Source organism: Sinocyclocheilus rhinocerous, unplaced genomic scaffold (assembly GCF_001515625.1).
Source record: "Sinocyclocheilus rhinocerous isolate Xijiao unplaced genomic scaffold, SAMN03320098_v1.1 scaffold3426, whole genome shotgun sequence".
NCBI lineage: Eukaryota > Metazoa > Chordata > Actinopteri > Cypriniformes > Cyprinidae > Sinocyclocheilus > Sinocyclocheilus rhinocerous.
The window spans coordinates 40019-57551 of NW_015635159.1; the positions used below are offsets into that span (position 1 = coordinate 40019).

The 17533-nt window shown below is 38.9% G+C and overlaps 1 protein-coding gene across 2 annotated transcripts in view; it reads right to left on the reverse strand.

Moving 5' to 3' along the window:
- Nucleotides 1–1168: 1168 nt before the first annotated feature.
- Nucleotides 1169–17533, reverse strand: part of dtx4b (deltex 4, E3 ubiquitin ligase b) — a 20754-nt gene continuing 4389 nt past the window's right edge. For both annotated transcript variants that reach the window (XM_016561016.1, XM_016561017.1), the window contains exons 3-9: nucleotides 10542–11568; nucleotides 6540–6601; nucleotides 6260–6421; nucleotides 5874–5935; nucleotides 4110–4430; nucleotides 3867–3956; nucleotides 1169–2703 (exon numbers count right to left, since the gene is read on the reverse strand). In XM_016561016.1, the coding sequence (XP_016416502.1) occupies nucleotides 2476–2703; nucleotides 3867–3956; nucleotides 4110–4430; nucleotides 5874–5935; nucleotides 6260–6421; nucleotides 6540–6601; nucleotides 10542–11568 (1952 nt within the window). In that variant the 3' untranslated portion in view covers nucleotides 1169–2475. The remainder of the gene's footprint in view (nucleotides 2704–3866; nucleotides 3957–4109; nucleotides 4431–5873; nucleotides 5936–6259; nucleotides 6422–6539; nucleotides 6602–10541; nucleotides 11569–17533) is intronic.

A 17533-nucleotide genomic window follows, 5' to 3' on the forward strand; every position in this document is an offset into this window, starting at 1 on the left:
GATGCCCAGCAGGAGGCGATAGGGCCAAACTCGCAGAGGTCGGCCCGGCGCTGAGTAATCGTTCCAAGATAAATTGTACAGCCTCGAAACCCAGTGGGGGCCAAGAGCGTACAGTGAAGGCAAACGAAAAGGAGCTGCCCAGACAGGCGACGTACTCACTGCTCTTCTGCATCGTGCAAGATTCCCTACACGAGCCACACTCGCAGCGCGACATTTGCAACGTCGCTAGAAATTTTGCTCTTTTAGAACTTACCTCTTAGAAATAAGCTTTTAGGCTCGCCGGATGGCGGCAGTGGATCAGCTGGGACCGCTGCTGCTGCGACGCTGAAGGCAGCGTAGAAGCGGCGAATCAGCCGAGCAGAGGGTCGCTGGTTCAGCTTGATCCGCTGCGAAGGCGATTCTACGGCGAGAGGCTTCGAGTCTCGTAGATCAGCGAAGAACATCTTCGTCGCTGAAGGAGAAGAAATCTGAGGATCCTATGGCGAAGTGCCCGCTTATATAGCCAGATGCCCCGCCCATTCTAACGGGCTTTGTCGCCATTGGTTCGTTTTTAATACACTGCACGAACCAATGGCCGTGCAGTTACACTGCGTTATTGAAAGGCTTCAGTATTCTGAGAAAAACTAGTTTTCCCCATAGCGTCTTAAGCAGACGTAGTACGAGTGAAGTATCGATAGGGAACAACAGCTGCAGCATCTTCAATTTATTAAAAAGACAAATGAGATATGAAAATGTGAAAAAAAAAATGGATTCAATTATTTTCTGTATGCACTTTATGCTTGATCTTTCATTATGCATAAAATCTACAGATTACCATAACAAAATGGCCTACAGTATTTTATGAAAAATGAATGGAGATACAATAAAGGCAAAAGCATTCGATTCTCTCTCTTTTTTTTTTTTTTCATTTTCATGTGCAGGAATTATCATGCTTGATTCTCTATTTGTCAGTTTTTTTCCCCTCAAAAAAATTCAACATTTTTATTTGATCATTTTATCTCAATGCTTAACACATTACAAAACTCAACATAATGCAGTTGGTCGACTTCAAAACTGTTTTTTCCCCATAACTTGAGAAATCTCTATAATTCACATGAACAAAAATGGCATTTGACGGGCAAAAATAAAAAAGATTTTTTTTTTTTTTAAATATAGCAAACTAGGAAAATAGAAGAAAACATTAATATAAAAGAGAAATACAATCAGAAATGCATGAAGACAATTATGCAGATGAGTAACACCGTACCTCTGTGTTGTGGATGCATAGCATACACTCTTATATTTAATTAAGCACAAATGCAAACATAGACATGATGCATGGGCTCACACATGCACAGATGCACACATACCAAACAATGGCACATTCTTACAAATGGATCATTATAAAACAGGTCAATAATTGACCTAACATACAGACTGGCCTAAAACAGGTTATAAGCACAGTGAAGAACAGTTAAAAAGAGCTATATCATATTTTATGCAAAATCCTTGAGTTTGCAAAATTCATTTTGGCAAACTATTACTAAACTGACCCTTAGGGATCATTAAACTACCCATCTATCTAGCTACATTCGATCATAGCTTTCTTCTGTATTAAAGCTGAACATATTTAATGCTGAATGTGGAGTAAAGAAGCACTTCTTAGCTTAAACCACCAAATTGGTTTCCTGTACCGTGAAAATGTGATATTTTATCATCTGTAACTATTAGATGCATTAGAGACATCTCATCTGAGGAAGAACAATTAGTTGGTTTTCTTATGCTTCATATAAACCAGCATAAATTAATTCAGTGTTTCCATAAAAGTGATTTTCATTTTAAAATCAAGTTAATATAAAAAATTTTTGATTAATCAAAACTCTGAATTTTATGTACACATTATCATCTGTACAAAAATAGTACAAGTTCTCAATACACAAGACTGAATACATGGAATTAATACAAATTATAATACAAGCATTCATATGCGCTATATACTTTTCAGTTCTAGTAAACAGATTCAGAGCAAGTAATCCAGTTAGAGGTACCAGAGTTGATTAAATACAACCACACTTACAACTGTTTTACACAACTTACACCGCAACATCGCTTAAGCAGATAAAACACGTCGGCTGCTTCAATAACCTGCATTTTCTTAGTCTTTCTATTCCCTTATTTTTCGAGTCCCCTCCACCTCCCATTCTTGCTTTTCATACGTTCCTTTCTTTCCTTTTTCTTTCAAACCTATCTTTCACCTTTAACCAAATATCATTCTCATGTTAGTTGTGTTACTTCATCCCCAAATTTGTATTGAGATTAGGATACTTGCTGACTTGTACCTCATTTACATAGTTATTTGTACCAATTGGTCACATTGTTTTCATCAGAGTTATCGATTTCATATGAATCCTCACACATTTCTGAGTTCAAATGCACTCCTAGAACATCTAGTACAGTTATTTTTCTTTCACTGCCATCGAGCACATCCCGTCCTCTTCACAGTTGCTGTTCCTCGTCTTCAGTGATGCCCTGGGCTTTAAGCTCCTCCAGTACATTGTCAATATAGCCATAATCTGGATAGCCATGTGCAGTAAGATTGGAGCCAAATTCTGTCTTGTGATGGATCTCATTCCAGATGACAGTGTCTGATTCTCCTGTGGTGCTGGAGGTGCCCACTGAGAAGATCAGCCGTCGATCCCATGCCACCAATAACATCCTTAACACCTAAAAACCAGACAATATATTGAAAAGAATATTTTCAATTATTATATCATTAAAAGAATAATAATAATTACAAATACATTAAATCTAAATGTGTTCTCATACCCTCTTTGGTACATTTGGTGAATAGATGTGCTGACACATGTTTTAACAGCAATACCACTTTGCAATACTCTGATGTAAATATACCTGAAGTTTAACCTTAGAGACAGAAGTGTATAGTGGCCAAAGAAACAAAACAATCCTTCCAAATGATTCACTGATGTAAAACAGAAAAATGCATGACTATTCAAAAGTTTTGAGTCAATAAGATTTAAAAAAAAAAAATATTATTATTTAATTATTTTATTTACCAAGTATGCATTCAATTGAACAAAAGTGACAAACACTTACATTGTCACAAAAAATGTATATTTCAAACAAATGCTGTTCTTTGAACTTTCTATTAAATCAAAGAAAAAAATATCATGGTTTCCAAAAAATTATTAAGCAGCACAACTGTTTTCAACATTGATAATAATAAGACAAGTTTTTTGAGCATCAAAACAGCATATGTGACCCTGGACCAGAAAACCAGTCTTAAGTCGCTGGGGTATATTTTTAGCAATAGCCAAAAAAACATTGTATGGGTCAAAATTATTGATTTTTCTTTTATGCCAAAAATCATTAGGATATTAAGTAAAGATCATGTTCCATGAAGATATTTTGTAAATTTCGTACCGTAAATATATAAAAACTTTTTTACTTTTTCTATTTTGATTTTTTTGCACCCTCAGATTCCAGATTTTCAAATAGTTGTATCTCGACCAAATATTGTCCTATCATAACAAACCATACATCAATGGAAAGCTTATTTATTCAGCTTTCAGATGATGTATAAATCTCAATTTCAAAAAATTGACCCTTATGACTGGTTTTGTGGACCAGGGTCACATATTAGAATAATTTGAATAATTTAAAAGACTAGAATAATGGCTGCTGAAAATTCAGAAAATTCAGAAATTCATCACAGAGAACAAAAATCCAATAATATTTCACAATATTACAGTTTTTACTATATTTTTGATCAAATAAATAAAGCCTGGGTGAGCATAAGAGATTTAAAAAACAAAAACCAACCCCAAAATTGGGAGCAGTAGTTTTGAACACATGATGAGAGGACTTACCTTGCGTCCTTTTTCATTGTCTGGGAGATAGCAGTGACGGGGAAATCCTCTTGCAGTAAAAGGCTTCCCCGGATTTGGATGCTCAGGACCCTTGGGAGAGATGGGAGAGGAGATTTTCTATTAAATATAATAATGATTGTGTGGAGTCCAAGTGTAAACACAACCAAGATGCACTGAAAATGGACTATAATCTGACTGTTTTTTATAGAACATAGCTTTATATACCATATGATATAGTTATACCTGTATCCCAGGCGGTATGTTGTAGATGATGCGAATGGTTTTGCAGTCTGGGTGTCCTGGAAGTGAGTGCGGGATGACATGGTACTCCATTTTACCGGGCGGCTGGTTGCCTGTCTTTACTCCATATATTGTCTTGCATGTGGGACACTGCAGGCTGCCATCTTTGTTGCCATTGTTGTACATGGCCACTAGGCACTGCAGGTGATAAAGATGCCCACATTGTGCCAGTCGTCCAACGGACTCTGCACGCGAAACACTTGCAACACCTGGACCCTTATACCCTGAGGGTCCCCCCAGAGCCTCCATACAGATAGTACAATCCTGAAATGAAATACAGAATACTGATATAACACAAACTACACACACACAAAAAAAATTAGCTATCACGTAGATATAAAGTGTTAAGAAATGCTTTTTTTTTTTTTTACATCATAGCCAATAAGATGCAACATTTACATCTAACCAGTGATGCTATGGCCAGAATGTCTTGTCTTTTTAATTTGAGTGTTTTGTTTCTAAATGTCTCTTGAATTTTAATGGTTTTGGCAGCCAATAAATTACCATACAAAAGACATTGTAGTCAGCGCAAAAATGTTTATACTGGTTGCATATAAACCCATATCTAATGTTGCATATTAAGCCATATCTAATTTTTTTTATTTACCTTGGATAGTTTGTTAAAGGTTTTTGAGGTTGACATATACTGCAACCCAATTTAGCTGGCTCTCATCAAGTCAAGTCCGTTTTATTTGTATAGCGCTTTTCATAATAATAATAATAGTAATAATAGTGTTCCTGTGGCTCAGTGGTAGAGCATTGTGTTAGCAGCGCAAAAGGTCGTGGGTTCAATTCCCAGGGAACACACATACTGGTAAAAAATGTAACACTCAGTGTTTTTGGATAAAAGCGTCTGCTAAATGCATAAATTATAAATTATAAATTATAATACACATTGTTTCAAAGCAGCTTCATAGAAAATCATGATGTTAATGTTTATAAAGTTTTAATATCTTCATGCATTTAGCAGATTAGAGCTGGATGATAATAAAGCTTACATTTTGCGACAGCACAAGCAATCAAGCAGTTGAGATTTACTAAATACTATATATCACCCTATGCAAGTGTACTTTATGTATGCAGATATTTCTATATCCAACTTTATATAAAGAGCTGAATGATATACAATTACATTTTGTGATGAAATAAAATCAAGCCGTTTAGATTTGCTATACAGTACAGTTAGCTTAATGTGAGTGTACTGTATGCAGATAAAGTTGTATCCAACTTTATATATAGAGATGCATGATAACACAGTTTACAAATTTGCGACAACAGAAACAATCACGTAGCTGAGATGCTATATAGTACATATTGCTTATACTCTATGTATGCAGGTAAAGTAGGATGTACTATATATCTAACTTTCAATATATTACTGAGCGCTAATATATTTTACATTTTTCAACAACACAACAATCAAGCAGTCAAGATTGCAATACAGTACATACCGTTTTGAGTGTACTGTATGTATCTGGGTAAGGTGGGATCGACTTACAGTAGTTGTATAATTTGTTAATTAATTTGAGTTAATTTGTTATCTGGTAATATTGAAAATTATGAAACCTGTAAGGTTTTGTTAAATTTTATATCAATTTGTATTAAAAATACTGTAGAAATATTTTGCACAATAAAAATACAATTATTTTAATAAAAAAAAAACCCACTTATCTTAACACTTATTTTAAAGTAACAATGATGTCTTACTTCTTCTGGTGGATTCCTGACCTTCTGTAAGTACCTTTTTACCACTTCCTCGGGTGTTCTACCTGGAAAACAAATCACTTATGTTAGATTTCAAATTTCGTTCAAATTTCATTTGGTGTGTATATAAACCTGTTGAATGGCCATCGATGGCGACAGCTGGTAGTGATTGGTGGCTGCTGCATTTATGTTTCTGTGTTTTTATGACTTTATTTATGACTCACCACAATGTATTTTGGCATGAATTGATAAAGTGCAACCTTACTTAAGGACTTTAGTCATCGCTTCCTCAGTAGCAACTTTCAGAAACAAAATTATGCAGCAACACTGCAGTACAATGTATTTATCTGTGAATTTGTCTAGAAGTACAAATACCCATGAATTCTTACCTTTGCGTGCTTGTTTCTTGGTGGTCTTGCGGCAACAGTGCCCAATGCCAGGAATTGGTCTGATGTCACTCTTGCCGACAGGTGGGGGATGCAGAACTAGTTTTGGTGGACGGGTCAAACATACAGGTAGTCCTGCTGCACTCATCAGAATACCTGTAATACCTGCAGTGCATCATAATGCATATGTATTAACAAATTACAATGTATAAACTAGAATATGTAATGTACAGTTAGTTTATCATTTCTGAAAATGTATTAGGAATGTGTTTTATTTTCCTACCAGCTAAAGCCGGATGGACAGGGCTGGAGCCATTGAGATTCTTCACTGGTACTGTCGGTACCCTAGGCGAAAAAAAAAGCTCTATAAGGCCAATGGACAAACTGGCTGCTTGTCTTGCTGAATGTTCTCCTACATTGCCAAAAAACTGCAGTATTTTTCCCTCTTGAAGCTGAAGATCTTTTAGTGTAGGGGTGTTGCAATATACTGTGATATTTAAAATATAAAATACTTATATTGTGTTAACACTACACATTTGATAATATACAGCGCAGGTAACTGGTATCTGGTTGATGCTCCAACATAGTAGGTGGCAGTATTGCCTTATTGGTTGCCACCCTACATAAAAAATTTTTAAAAAAAAAACTTCCACACACTCGTATTTTGAGTGTATTTCATTGGCCATAAGAGAAAACACAAAATAAAGTTAAAGATGAATTTGACTCTAAATTTCTATAGATATCATGATAATGTTGCATAAAACTAGGACACAGATATTCTACCAATTTCTTCATTACCAAGAATTTTCTCAGCAACCTATATTGAATTTCTAGAGTTCAACATGTAGTTCTTGTTACTTTTACTTTTACTTTTAGTCATTTAGCAGACGCTTTTATCCAAAGCGACTTACAAATAAGAAAAAGTAATTAAAACTAAAAGCTAAAACTCTATAAATACTATATATATATATATATACACATTTAAGAAAATAAAATAAATTCAATAAAAATGACAAATGCATACAACATTTCAAAACTAAACATTTAAATGAAAACAAAATAAATAAAGTATAATAATGATTCTAACATAACACTAAGCCAAACACCAAAAAACAACTACATATGTGTATGTACAGTCACACACATATACATGTACATATATATATAAATACATTCAATATATATATATATTATTTCATTTCCATTTTGTATGTTGAAGTACTGAAATAACTCAAATTAAATAAAACTAAAACTTAATAAAAAAAACCATAGACATAATAAAAAAAACTAATAAAATGACAACATTACTACAACTGTAACTTGAACTAAAATAGATAACTAATACATTTCAATTGTTCAACGACTAACGTGCACATAAACCATTGTTTTGCCTCCAACTTCAACAGTTATATGATACTTAACTGAAAGTGCATTTTGACACTTTTGGCTAAGTATCAAATGACTATTTACCATTATATAAGCACATTTTTGGTCAAATCAGTGTGAAAAATGAAGAACAAAATACCAAACGCATCTCACAGCAAGTTTTGTTGTCAAAAAAAAAAAAACTCTAATGTACAGTCCTTTTACTTCCCTCTTTACACCCTCAATGGTCTTGTCTGCTGCGTTTTCTCACACTTATTTTCTTATCTCGTTTTACTGCAGTCTGTAAGCTGCTAGTCTTAAAAAAGGATTTTTCTATACATAAATACATTTAGAAAAATGTGTATGAATGTAGCAGCTGTTGCTGAGTCTGCATGTCATGCATATACTGATCTTGCTGTCAGATATTAAGTATTATACTTTATATTCCAGATGGTTGGTGACTAACCTCAACAATTCATTTACAGTTACAGAACATACATTTAATAAAGGCCACAGACAATTACATTATGATGTTCATGGGTCTTACGATTATATATATATATATACACTTTAAAATGCACACAAGCACGGCTTTAAAAGTCTGCAGTCAGAAAACGTTGAATATTTTGAGATTAACAGTCAATGTTCACTACAAAGTCATCAGGCAACGAATCAGATTTCACTTCACAGTGAACAGTCATCAATTTAAAAGAAATCAAGAGATCTACAGGCAAGAGTTTATCTAAAAGCATATTCTAAACAAAACTCTTATTTGCCTGTGCATAGAAATGTAAAATGCATTATTTGGAATTATATTTGAAATGCTAAATTTCAAGTGTAACAGTCTATTTAGACATTTTCAGACATTTTATTGTCAACAGGTACATAGCAGCTGACCTAAATAGCAATGCCTCCGTTTATGGTTACATTTCCTCATTGTCTTGCTCTTTTCCTTCCGAAACTCAAATAACAATACTTTGCTGATGACAACAAAGGTTGACAGAAAAAAAAAAAGAGCTGTGATGTGACATTTAGGGACAGGTGAATCTGAAATCAACAATTTCACAATGATATAAATGAAAAATTCCACTACAAATGAGAATAGAAACGTTTTTTTGACACTGATAAATAATTTGTTTACTGCCACATTTTTTTCTCTCTCTTGAACAGACGTTCTGTTGGCAGCACACTTTATTTGCAACATGATGTTATTCACACGAAAGTGAAAACTGAAGCAAATATGCTGAAGTGGTTAAGTGGTAAAAGAAGGACATGTCGCATGTTTGCTTAAAATGATGACAGATCAACAGATTATGATTGGCTAAAATGCATTTTAGCCAATCATAAATACTGCAGCAGTAGTTGTTATTTATATGCCTGTTTTGTTTTCCATTGAAATAACAGAAGTGCCTGACATTGGAGGGTAGATGGCTGTTTGGGAAAGGCCAATGGGGAAGCTTTTGACCTTCACTGACCCTTGATCTTGCTTTACAACAGACTTGTCTCTGTTTTCTCTCACAAACATGCTCAACAACTGCTGCACTATGCCTCCAGATGGCTTTATGTCTAAAACAGGAGGTACTTTAGAAAGAGCAGACTCACAGTGTTCTCCTGCATTTGAAAGCACACACACATGTATGTAACACCAGTTGTTAGATGATAGTTTTACTTGTATTTGCTTTATAATCTAGCCTAGTTCAAATTTTTATTGATTAATATATCGATCCGCTGTCTTTAGCAGTACATACTCTGTAACATCAAAATTAGCCACAAACGAGTAAAAATACTCCAGTTCTATCCCAGCTTCAATCCACTCAAGCTACATCCCAAACCCCCATCAAGAAAAATGTCATGTCTAATGCTTCAGGAAAACACTGGGACACAATTGTTACAACAGTCAATGTCAAAACCTTTTGCTCGTTACCCCAAATCCTTCTTAACGTAGACATGGACACACACTCTACTATGTCAAATGCTTCAGTGAGACAGCATTGTGTTGCTAATGCAGACCAGCCCATGTCATGTCAACAAAGGTTGCTGCAGAAACCCAGCGTGAACATGAAATCACCACTGAGAGCCGCGGGAAAAGCCAGAGAAACAGCTATATACATAAAGGGGGTGGGGAGGGAATGAATAAGACCATTCTGTCCCCAGATGGTCATCAAACAGAGCAGACATGGATGATTTAGCGGTGTGAGAAACGTGAGAAACACACTCCCACATAGAGGAGGGTAAAATACAAGAACACACTAATACATGAGTTGAACTCACACCTATTAACACTATACTATATATGCCGGTGATTTTAGTCGACAAAGTCTGTTTCCTGAAGTTCACAAATGTTTCTGAGCAGAGTAAGCACATGTTAATATTCTTTGTCAGTTGTCTGGATTCTGGATGCGAGTAGAACATGTCGATAGCATCCAAAAAGTGCTCAATTTGTTAATTATGAACAGTTTATTTATTATTTTATTAATAATTATTATTATTAAACCCAATGTTTTTCTTGTAAACTGTGCTTGTATCTTTCTTTAAAATAAATACCACCCATATTTTATATTTTGTTATCTAATGCAGTGACATTCATACATCACATTAAGTGTGGCTTAAGTGTCCAAATAATATATAATATTATATGCAAATATAACATTGGTATATTAATATTGTATAACCTTATAATGTAATAAATATACACTACAGTTTAAAAGCTTGGGATCAGAATACAGTAAAAACTAAAATATTGTGAAATATTATTAGAAAAATTGATATAAAATTGTATTTAAATATATTTTAAAATGGAATTTGACCCCAAACTTTGAACGATATTGTATATTATACATTTAAATCATAATATAACGACATGAACTATAATGTATACTGGGGGAAATTGAAAGAAAAAGATAAAATGTTTTTTTCTCACCCAGAGGCAATAAGGGCCTGTGACTGTGCCATGGCAATTCTGTGCAAAGCAGGCCGACTAAGCCCTGTCAGACTGGCACGAGTTGGTAGAAGGGCAGCACAGGCAGCGGAGCGCTGAGAGGGCATCGTTGTTGAAGATGACGTCAAATCTGTGGATGATCTGGGACTGATTGATGTGTTAATAAGCATGGCAGTAGCCACAAATGTTGCTGAAGACGAAGAGCTTGGGGCGGATGAAGGCTGCTGATTCGGCGATGGCAGAGTTAGAGGCGGTGAACGGCTAGAGGAGACTGAGAGATTGGCAGTATCCAACGTGAGAAGGGACAATGACTGATCAAAAGCAGAATTCTTGGCTTCTTCCGAGAGAGAGCATTTTAAAGATGTGCCCTGTGGTAGTGTATGAGAATACGAGTTTAAAACAGACATGGATGCAGAGGAGGATGGAAGTGTCCCAAAGCTGAATTTAGGACTGTTTGGCTTTGTTGCACGTCCCAGTGTCTGTGCCTTTACACTCAACACCAGCATGCACTGCTGACAGTAACATGGCTGTCCAGGAGGAGTGAGAGATGACATCGAAAGTGTCCCGCTTTGGTAAACCGCACTTCCTTTTCTACTCAAAGTAGAACCAGAAACACCAACCCCAAGAAGTGCCCCGGTTGAGCCCCCACGTGATGTAACTCCTCTAGTCATGCCTCCAGTTCCTGAGCCTGTACCCCGAGCCTGTGAGGTTTTAGGCAGTGGCCCGGAGACCAGTGGGTAAACCCTATCGGAGCGTCTCTGCATGCGCCTCTGCCGCTGTGTTTGCCTGTTAATCTGGGTCATGGTCTGGAAGTCCACAAAGTAGCAAAAGCCAATCGATGTCAGGTCCAGCCAGGGTTGCCGTCGGTCCCATGCCGCTTGCAAGGCAATGCTAACCTCCATGTCATAGGTCGTCCAGGAACCTGCGTCATTTTCCCACTCCCATATCCAACCTTGGCCTGGTGCTGAGTTGGGGTCATAGAAACTCCGTCGCACTGGTCTTAACGTACCTGAGGAGGTAAACGGTAGGGTTATAAATCAATTATTATAAAATAGATATAATGAACCAGTTAAGAGGATTGTGTACTTGTGTTCATCTGAAGAAAGAATTCATGCATCTGGGAGAGCATGAGGGTGAGTAAATGATTAGAGACTTTTCATTTTTGGGTGGAGTATGCCTTTAAAAAAAAATTTTCTTACAAGAGAGGCAGCCAGTCAACATGTTATGCATGTAACTTTCATTTGATCATCAGTAGCCTTAATTCTACTTCTTTTATAAGTATCAGAACAATACTGCATATCAAAGGCATCCAGCTGGTATTATAGGAGAGCAGGATAATAATGGCACAATGTCTCAAATGTCAGCATTCAATCCTCCATTATACCCACTGAATGCCTGTTGTTGTGTTTTGCACATGTTTGAATTTAAACCCATTCATCAGAACAGAAATGGTTCTACACTCTTTCTAGATCAGATCAGGATCTGGAGGGTTTAAGAATTCTTCAATCAAATTTAAAGCAGTAACTAGGGCAATGCACGCAACATCCATTTAGCTAATGCATGAGATACATTTAGGAATTTATGACAAAGTGCTGGGACACACAAAGAGTAAGCAAAAACCCATTGGAATAAATAGATTTGAGCATAAAGCAAAGAGCTGTTGAACACAAAAGACCCACTGAGGCGTGAACTTTAGCATAAGAAGAGAACTGGGAATATACCTAGTTCTAAAAGCAAAAAAGACAAAACTACTAAAACAACTAGTAACAACCAGTTCCCCTTCAGGAACTCGAGCTGCGTCGAGATCGCTTTGGGAACGCCCTTGCGTGACCGAGTTCTGAAGCACGTGTCAAATCCGTCCAATGGAGCAGCGAGACGTCACGAGCGGGGTGACGTCAGCACCAGAAAGCATAAAAGCGCATCCGGCCGGGCGCAAACCAGCTTCTGCTCTTCAGTAGCGCTCTGTGTATGTGTCTGTCTATTTACTGTTGTCTGTCCACACAAGCACTCATATATATAAAACAATGAGAAAGTCTATGGCGAGCGAACGGCATTACAAACGCTGTGTTTCTCCCTGCCCACGATATCTGGCGGCGGGGGATACACACGATTTGTGTGTCGTTTGTTTAGGAGCGAAGCATGCACGGTCAGCTTTCGAGCAGCTGATTGTCATCACTGCGAGCTCTCGCTGCGTATGCTCCGCTCTCGCCTGGCTGTGTTTGATGAGAACGGCCAGGCTCGCGATCCCGCTGGCAGCGGTCCCGCTGTTGCCGAGGCACAGCGCAGACTGTTGTCGTGGGGATCGCGGGTGGATTTAGCGGAGGGATCCGAGACGGGCTCGGCCTTTTCTCGGTCCTCACCCGCTAGATCCACGGCTCTCTCTCAGGGTTCGGAAGCCCGCGCTGCGGTTTCTTCCCCCCCCCAGAGAGAGAGAGCCAGACGCTTCATCTATCTTCCAACGAGGAGGTGGATGTGATGAGTGTCGAGACAGAGGAGACTGTGGACTCGCCACCACAGTCCCTCGCGTATGAGGTGTGATTCGTGATTATGGGGTGTGTTTCGTGCATTCGCCAAAATAAAATATCGTTTGGCCAGCCTAGAAACAGGACGCTCGTCCTAAAAATAATTAGACGAGCATGTTCTGAATCCAGATCACAGCCTTCACGACGGGGGCCTTCCGTTTTCCCCGATCTCCATGCTGAGGTGTCAAGATCGTGGGAGAAACCGTACTCATCCAAAACGTATTACAGCCCCACAGTCTCGAATTATTCAAAAGAACATCGTGGGGCTGAATGATAAGGTATATGGGGCGATGCCAGTGGTGGAGCAGACGCTTGCGAGCTATCTCTCCCCATCCTCAGCATCGTCCCTGAAGGCCCCGAAGCTTCCCACCAGGCCCGTTAGGCTTACATCGAGTCTGGTTGGGAAAGCTTATACGGCGGTAGGTCAGGCTGGCGCATGTTTGCACACCATGGCGGTGTTACAAGCATACCAGGCTGACCTGCTCAGGGGTGGGGCTGCTGAGCGGCAGCAGCCCAAGCCATCAAGCTCCTCATATCGCCAGTCTCAAAAACAGAGCGTTGCAACCCGCACCCCCCCACAGAAAGATCGGGGGTCGGGGCGATGCTCTCAGTTGGGGTCTTCTAGACCGAAAACGGATCTGCGGACCGTTATTTGTCTAAGAGGACCTCGGCGAAATGGTCCTACCATTGTCAGGTCCCTGAGGGCAGCCCACCTGGAGAGGAAAGGATAACACCTCAGTATACGGTGCCCAATCCTCCTCAGTGCCCTCACGGAGGCTTATTGATACCCCTGCCACCCTCGGTGCTTCAGGGCTCAGTGAGCTCCGACGAGCGAAAATCCCAGCTGCCGCCCGGCAACGGTACGGCACGGGAGAGCTCGCCCCCTCAAGTGAGGGTGCTACAGCAGTCAGGTCGGTTGTTCCTTCAGTGCCCTCACGGAGGTTCATTGATACCCCTGCCACCTCGGTGCTTCAGCGCTCAGTGAGCTCCGACGAGTGAAATTCCCAGCTGCCGCCCGGCAACGGTACGGCACGGGAGAGCTCGCCCCCTCAAGTGAGGGTGCTACAGCAGTCAGGTCGGTCGTTCCCTGCCGGTCATCCGCTTCAGGGCACCGAACTGGCTCCTCTAATAATACCAGAGGCCAGCCTCGAGAGGCTGGTTCCCTTAGTAGATTTTCTGGTAGCGTGGAAACTTCTACCAAATATCTCAAAATGGGTCCTGCAGATTGTAGAGAAAGGTTACAGAGTCCAGTTCGGTTCTCGTCCGCCTCGTTTCAACGGGGTCATCCCCACACTAGTGGGCCCCGAGCAGGCTCTGGTAATGGAACAAGAAGTAGATACTCTCTTGAGGAAGGGGGCCATAGAACGTGTTCCTCCTCCGAAGCTGGTTTGCGCTCTGCCGGATGCGCTTTTATGCTTTCTGGTGCTGACGTCACCCCGCTCGTGACGTCTCGCTGCTCCATTGGACGGATTTGACACGTGCTTCAGAACGCGGTCACGCAAGGGCGTTCCCAAAGCGATCTCGACGCAGCGTCTCGTTCCCTCGGGGAACCATGGTTACATACGTAACCTAGAGACGATCTTCAAATAGAAAAAAAACACTACTGAAATACAAATAGTAGATTTTTTTTTAATTATGTCCATTTTACATGTTGCACGATTTTGCAAATATGTAACTTCAGTCAAATTATAGACAACAACATGCTTTGTTCATCCTTCATTGTGTCTGAACTCACTTAACCAGCTCTATGCCTCAATCACAGTCATTCCCTTTCAGTTCTTTGCACCTGAATGAAACAATGTCTTTTGGTAACAGATGAATAGACAACTATTTGCCATGCTTTTCTGTTGCTGTTTGTAAGAAGTCATTTCACTGAATTATACAGTCAAGCTAATGATAAAGACATGTATTATGGGTTTATGTATTTAACTGCATGTGAGCGGCACATACGCTGTAAGGCAGGGACACTCAAATTATGTATCTCAGGGGCTGCTTTTAGAAGGTGTGGTATGTTCTGGGGCCAGAGAATAAAATAACAACAAAATCAATCAAATTAGCACAAAATTAGTTCATTTTGCATTTGAACGTTTGTAGCTTGACTATGCAGCAAGTGTAATGAATACACACTACGATTCAAAAGTTTGGGGTCAGTAAAATTTTGTAATGTTTTTTTTAAGAAGTCTCCTATGCTCACCAAAGCTGCATTTATTTGATCAAAAAAAAAAAAAAATTAACACGGCATGATACTTAGTGTTGCTTTCGTCAACGAAAATTATGACTAAATATCGTCGTCAACGAACCTTTATTACGTGACGAAAACGAGACGAGACGAGACGAAAATGCTGGTCATGTGACGATGACTATAATTAAATGTATAATGCAATATCGTTGACGAATAAAAACGAGACTAAATGTGGTTTACAAAATAAAAACTATGCTAAAATGTCTCTTCATTTTCATTGACCAAAACTAGACGAAACGAAATGTTATAACGTTATTTCGTCTCGTTTACTCGCGTTATTATTATTATTCTAAAACTAATAAAAACTAAAATGACAGTTTCACACAAAGACTAGACTAAAACTAAAATTAAAACAGGCCGCCAAAAACAACACTAATGATTAAATAAAGCCCTTAACAAGGCTGTCCACAATAAACTGACACTGGACCATTGTCATATTTTTCTACTCAGACACATTTTGTACTGCTAAAAAAGGGGCATTTTTCAAGTTCAATTTGTCCTGCAGTCTGATATCACAAAAAACCCTCTCTCATCACATACATCAGTAAGTAAATGATTCAGCATTGATCGTGACTATTGAAATAATGTTATTTAATACTACATATCTCAGTTCAATAGAGTCTGGCCAGATATTACTGCGCCTCTTCTCAACGCTGCAGACACAGCAACAGATGGCCATGTCCACTTTCACATGCCAATCATACTGGCTGCACTTAAAGTGTGCAAGCTTGTGCTAGTATGCGAGAAAAGGCTGTGCTTCAGCAGATCATAAACTGTGACATTGGGTTAAGGATCCCAGGACCTTTTCAGCAGCATAAAGCTCTACAGCAGATGTACAGGGACTGTCCATCCGTTCCATTGTGGCTGGCTCTGTGCCTCCATCAGGGTCCCCATTTTTATTTTCCTCCCGTCTTTAAAAGTAACAACTTTATTCCCCTCTCTCTTTAAAAAAAAAAAATATTAAATTGATCAGATACAATGAATTATAAATGCAAAATTATTCCTTTAAAACCGCTGACACACGTTTTATCTAGTTGATTATACCACCCCTTAAATGGGGGGGGGATTTATCATTTCTTTCTTTATTATTTTCTATGATAAATTTTTTTTTTAGTTCATGTTTCTAGACAGCTTTTTGAAAATGAAGCTTGATACTTAAAACTTTCCTCTGCCTCACAGCAAAGCGGTTGGGCTTGAAAAGCCTCTTGTAGAGAGACACTTTCATGTCAATAAGCATGCATCGCCGTGATACATGCAATTATAAAACAATATTCTAGCACGTGGTACATTGTTAACTGTGACTGTGATTTCGGTGTAAACACATTTATAGTCTGTGTAAAAATGTCTGCTCCAGACAAATTTAACAAAACAAAAAAATTAATACACTCATAATGGTGTAAGGAGGCCCCCAAATCGGGGGTCACCTCGCACCACAGGGGGTGTCCCATAACCCATTGGGCTTAAGCAAAAGGGATGCACACAAAGGATCCTTATAACATGAATCCAAGGAGAAAAGAGAGAGAGAGAGTTGTAGATGCAGGGAAGAAAAAGGGGCCATAAGTGGTTTTCAGTGCTGAAAATCAATAAGGATGGAAGACAAACTGTTGCTTGCAGCTCAAGCAACACAAGCAGAAAGCAAGCTCAACAACTATTCTACCAATCTAGGAAGTTTGAAATAATTCATACTCTCACCAAGGCTGCATTTATTTGATTAAAAATACAGTAAAAAACTGTAATATTGTGAAATATTATTACAATTTAAAACAACTGCTTTCTATTTTATGGATTTTAAAATGTAATTTATTTCTGTAATGGCAGAGCTGAATTTTCAGCATCATTACTCCAGTCTCACATGATCCTTCAGAAATCATTCTAAGATGCTGATTTAGTGCTTAAGAAACATTTCTTATTATTATCGGTGTTGAAACCAGTTTTTTTTTCTTGAGTGAGCGGAGGCCGGCGTTCTAGAGTGAGGAACGGCCGGCGGGCTTGAGAACGGCACGGCCGGCGGATTCGACGAAGGAGTGGCGGATGTGACGACCCCGGGCTGGACTCCACTTCGTCCACGGTGAAAGCCGATCCGGCGATCCACAGCGCAAAGTTGACGTATTTCCAAAGCGACCAGCACGGATCAGCTCTAGGCATGACGAAGCAGATATCGTCCTCTTTTGGAAGGCCAAACAAAGTAGTTTCGCTTTCACAACGAAACA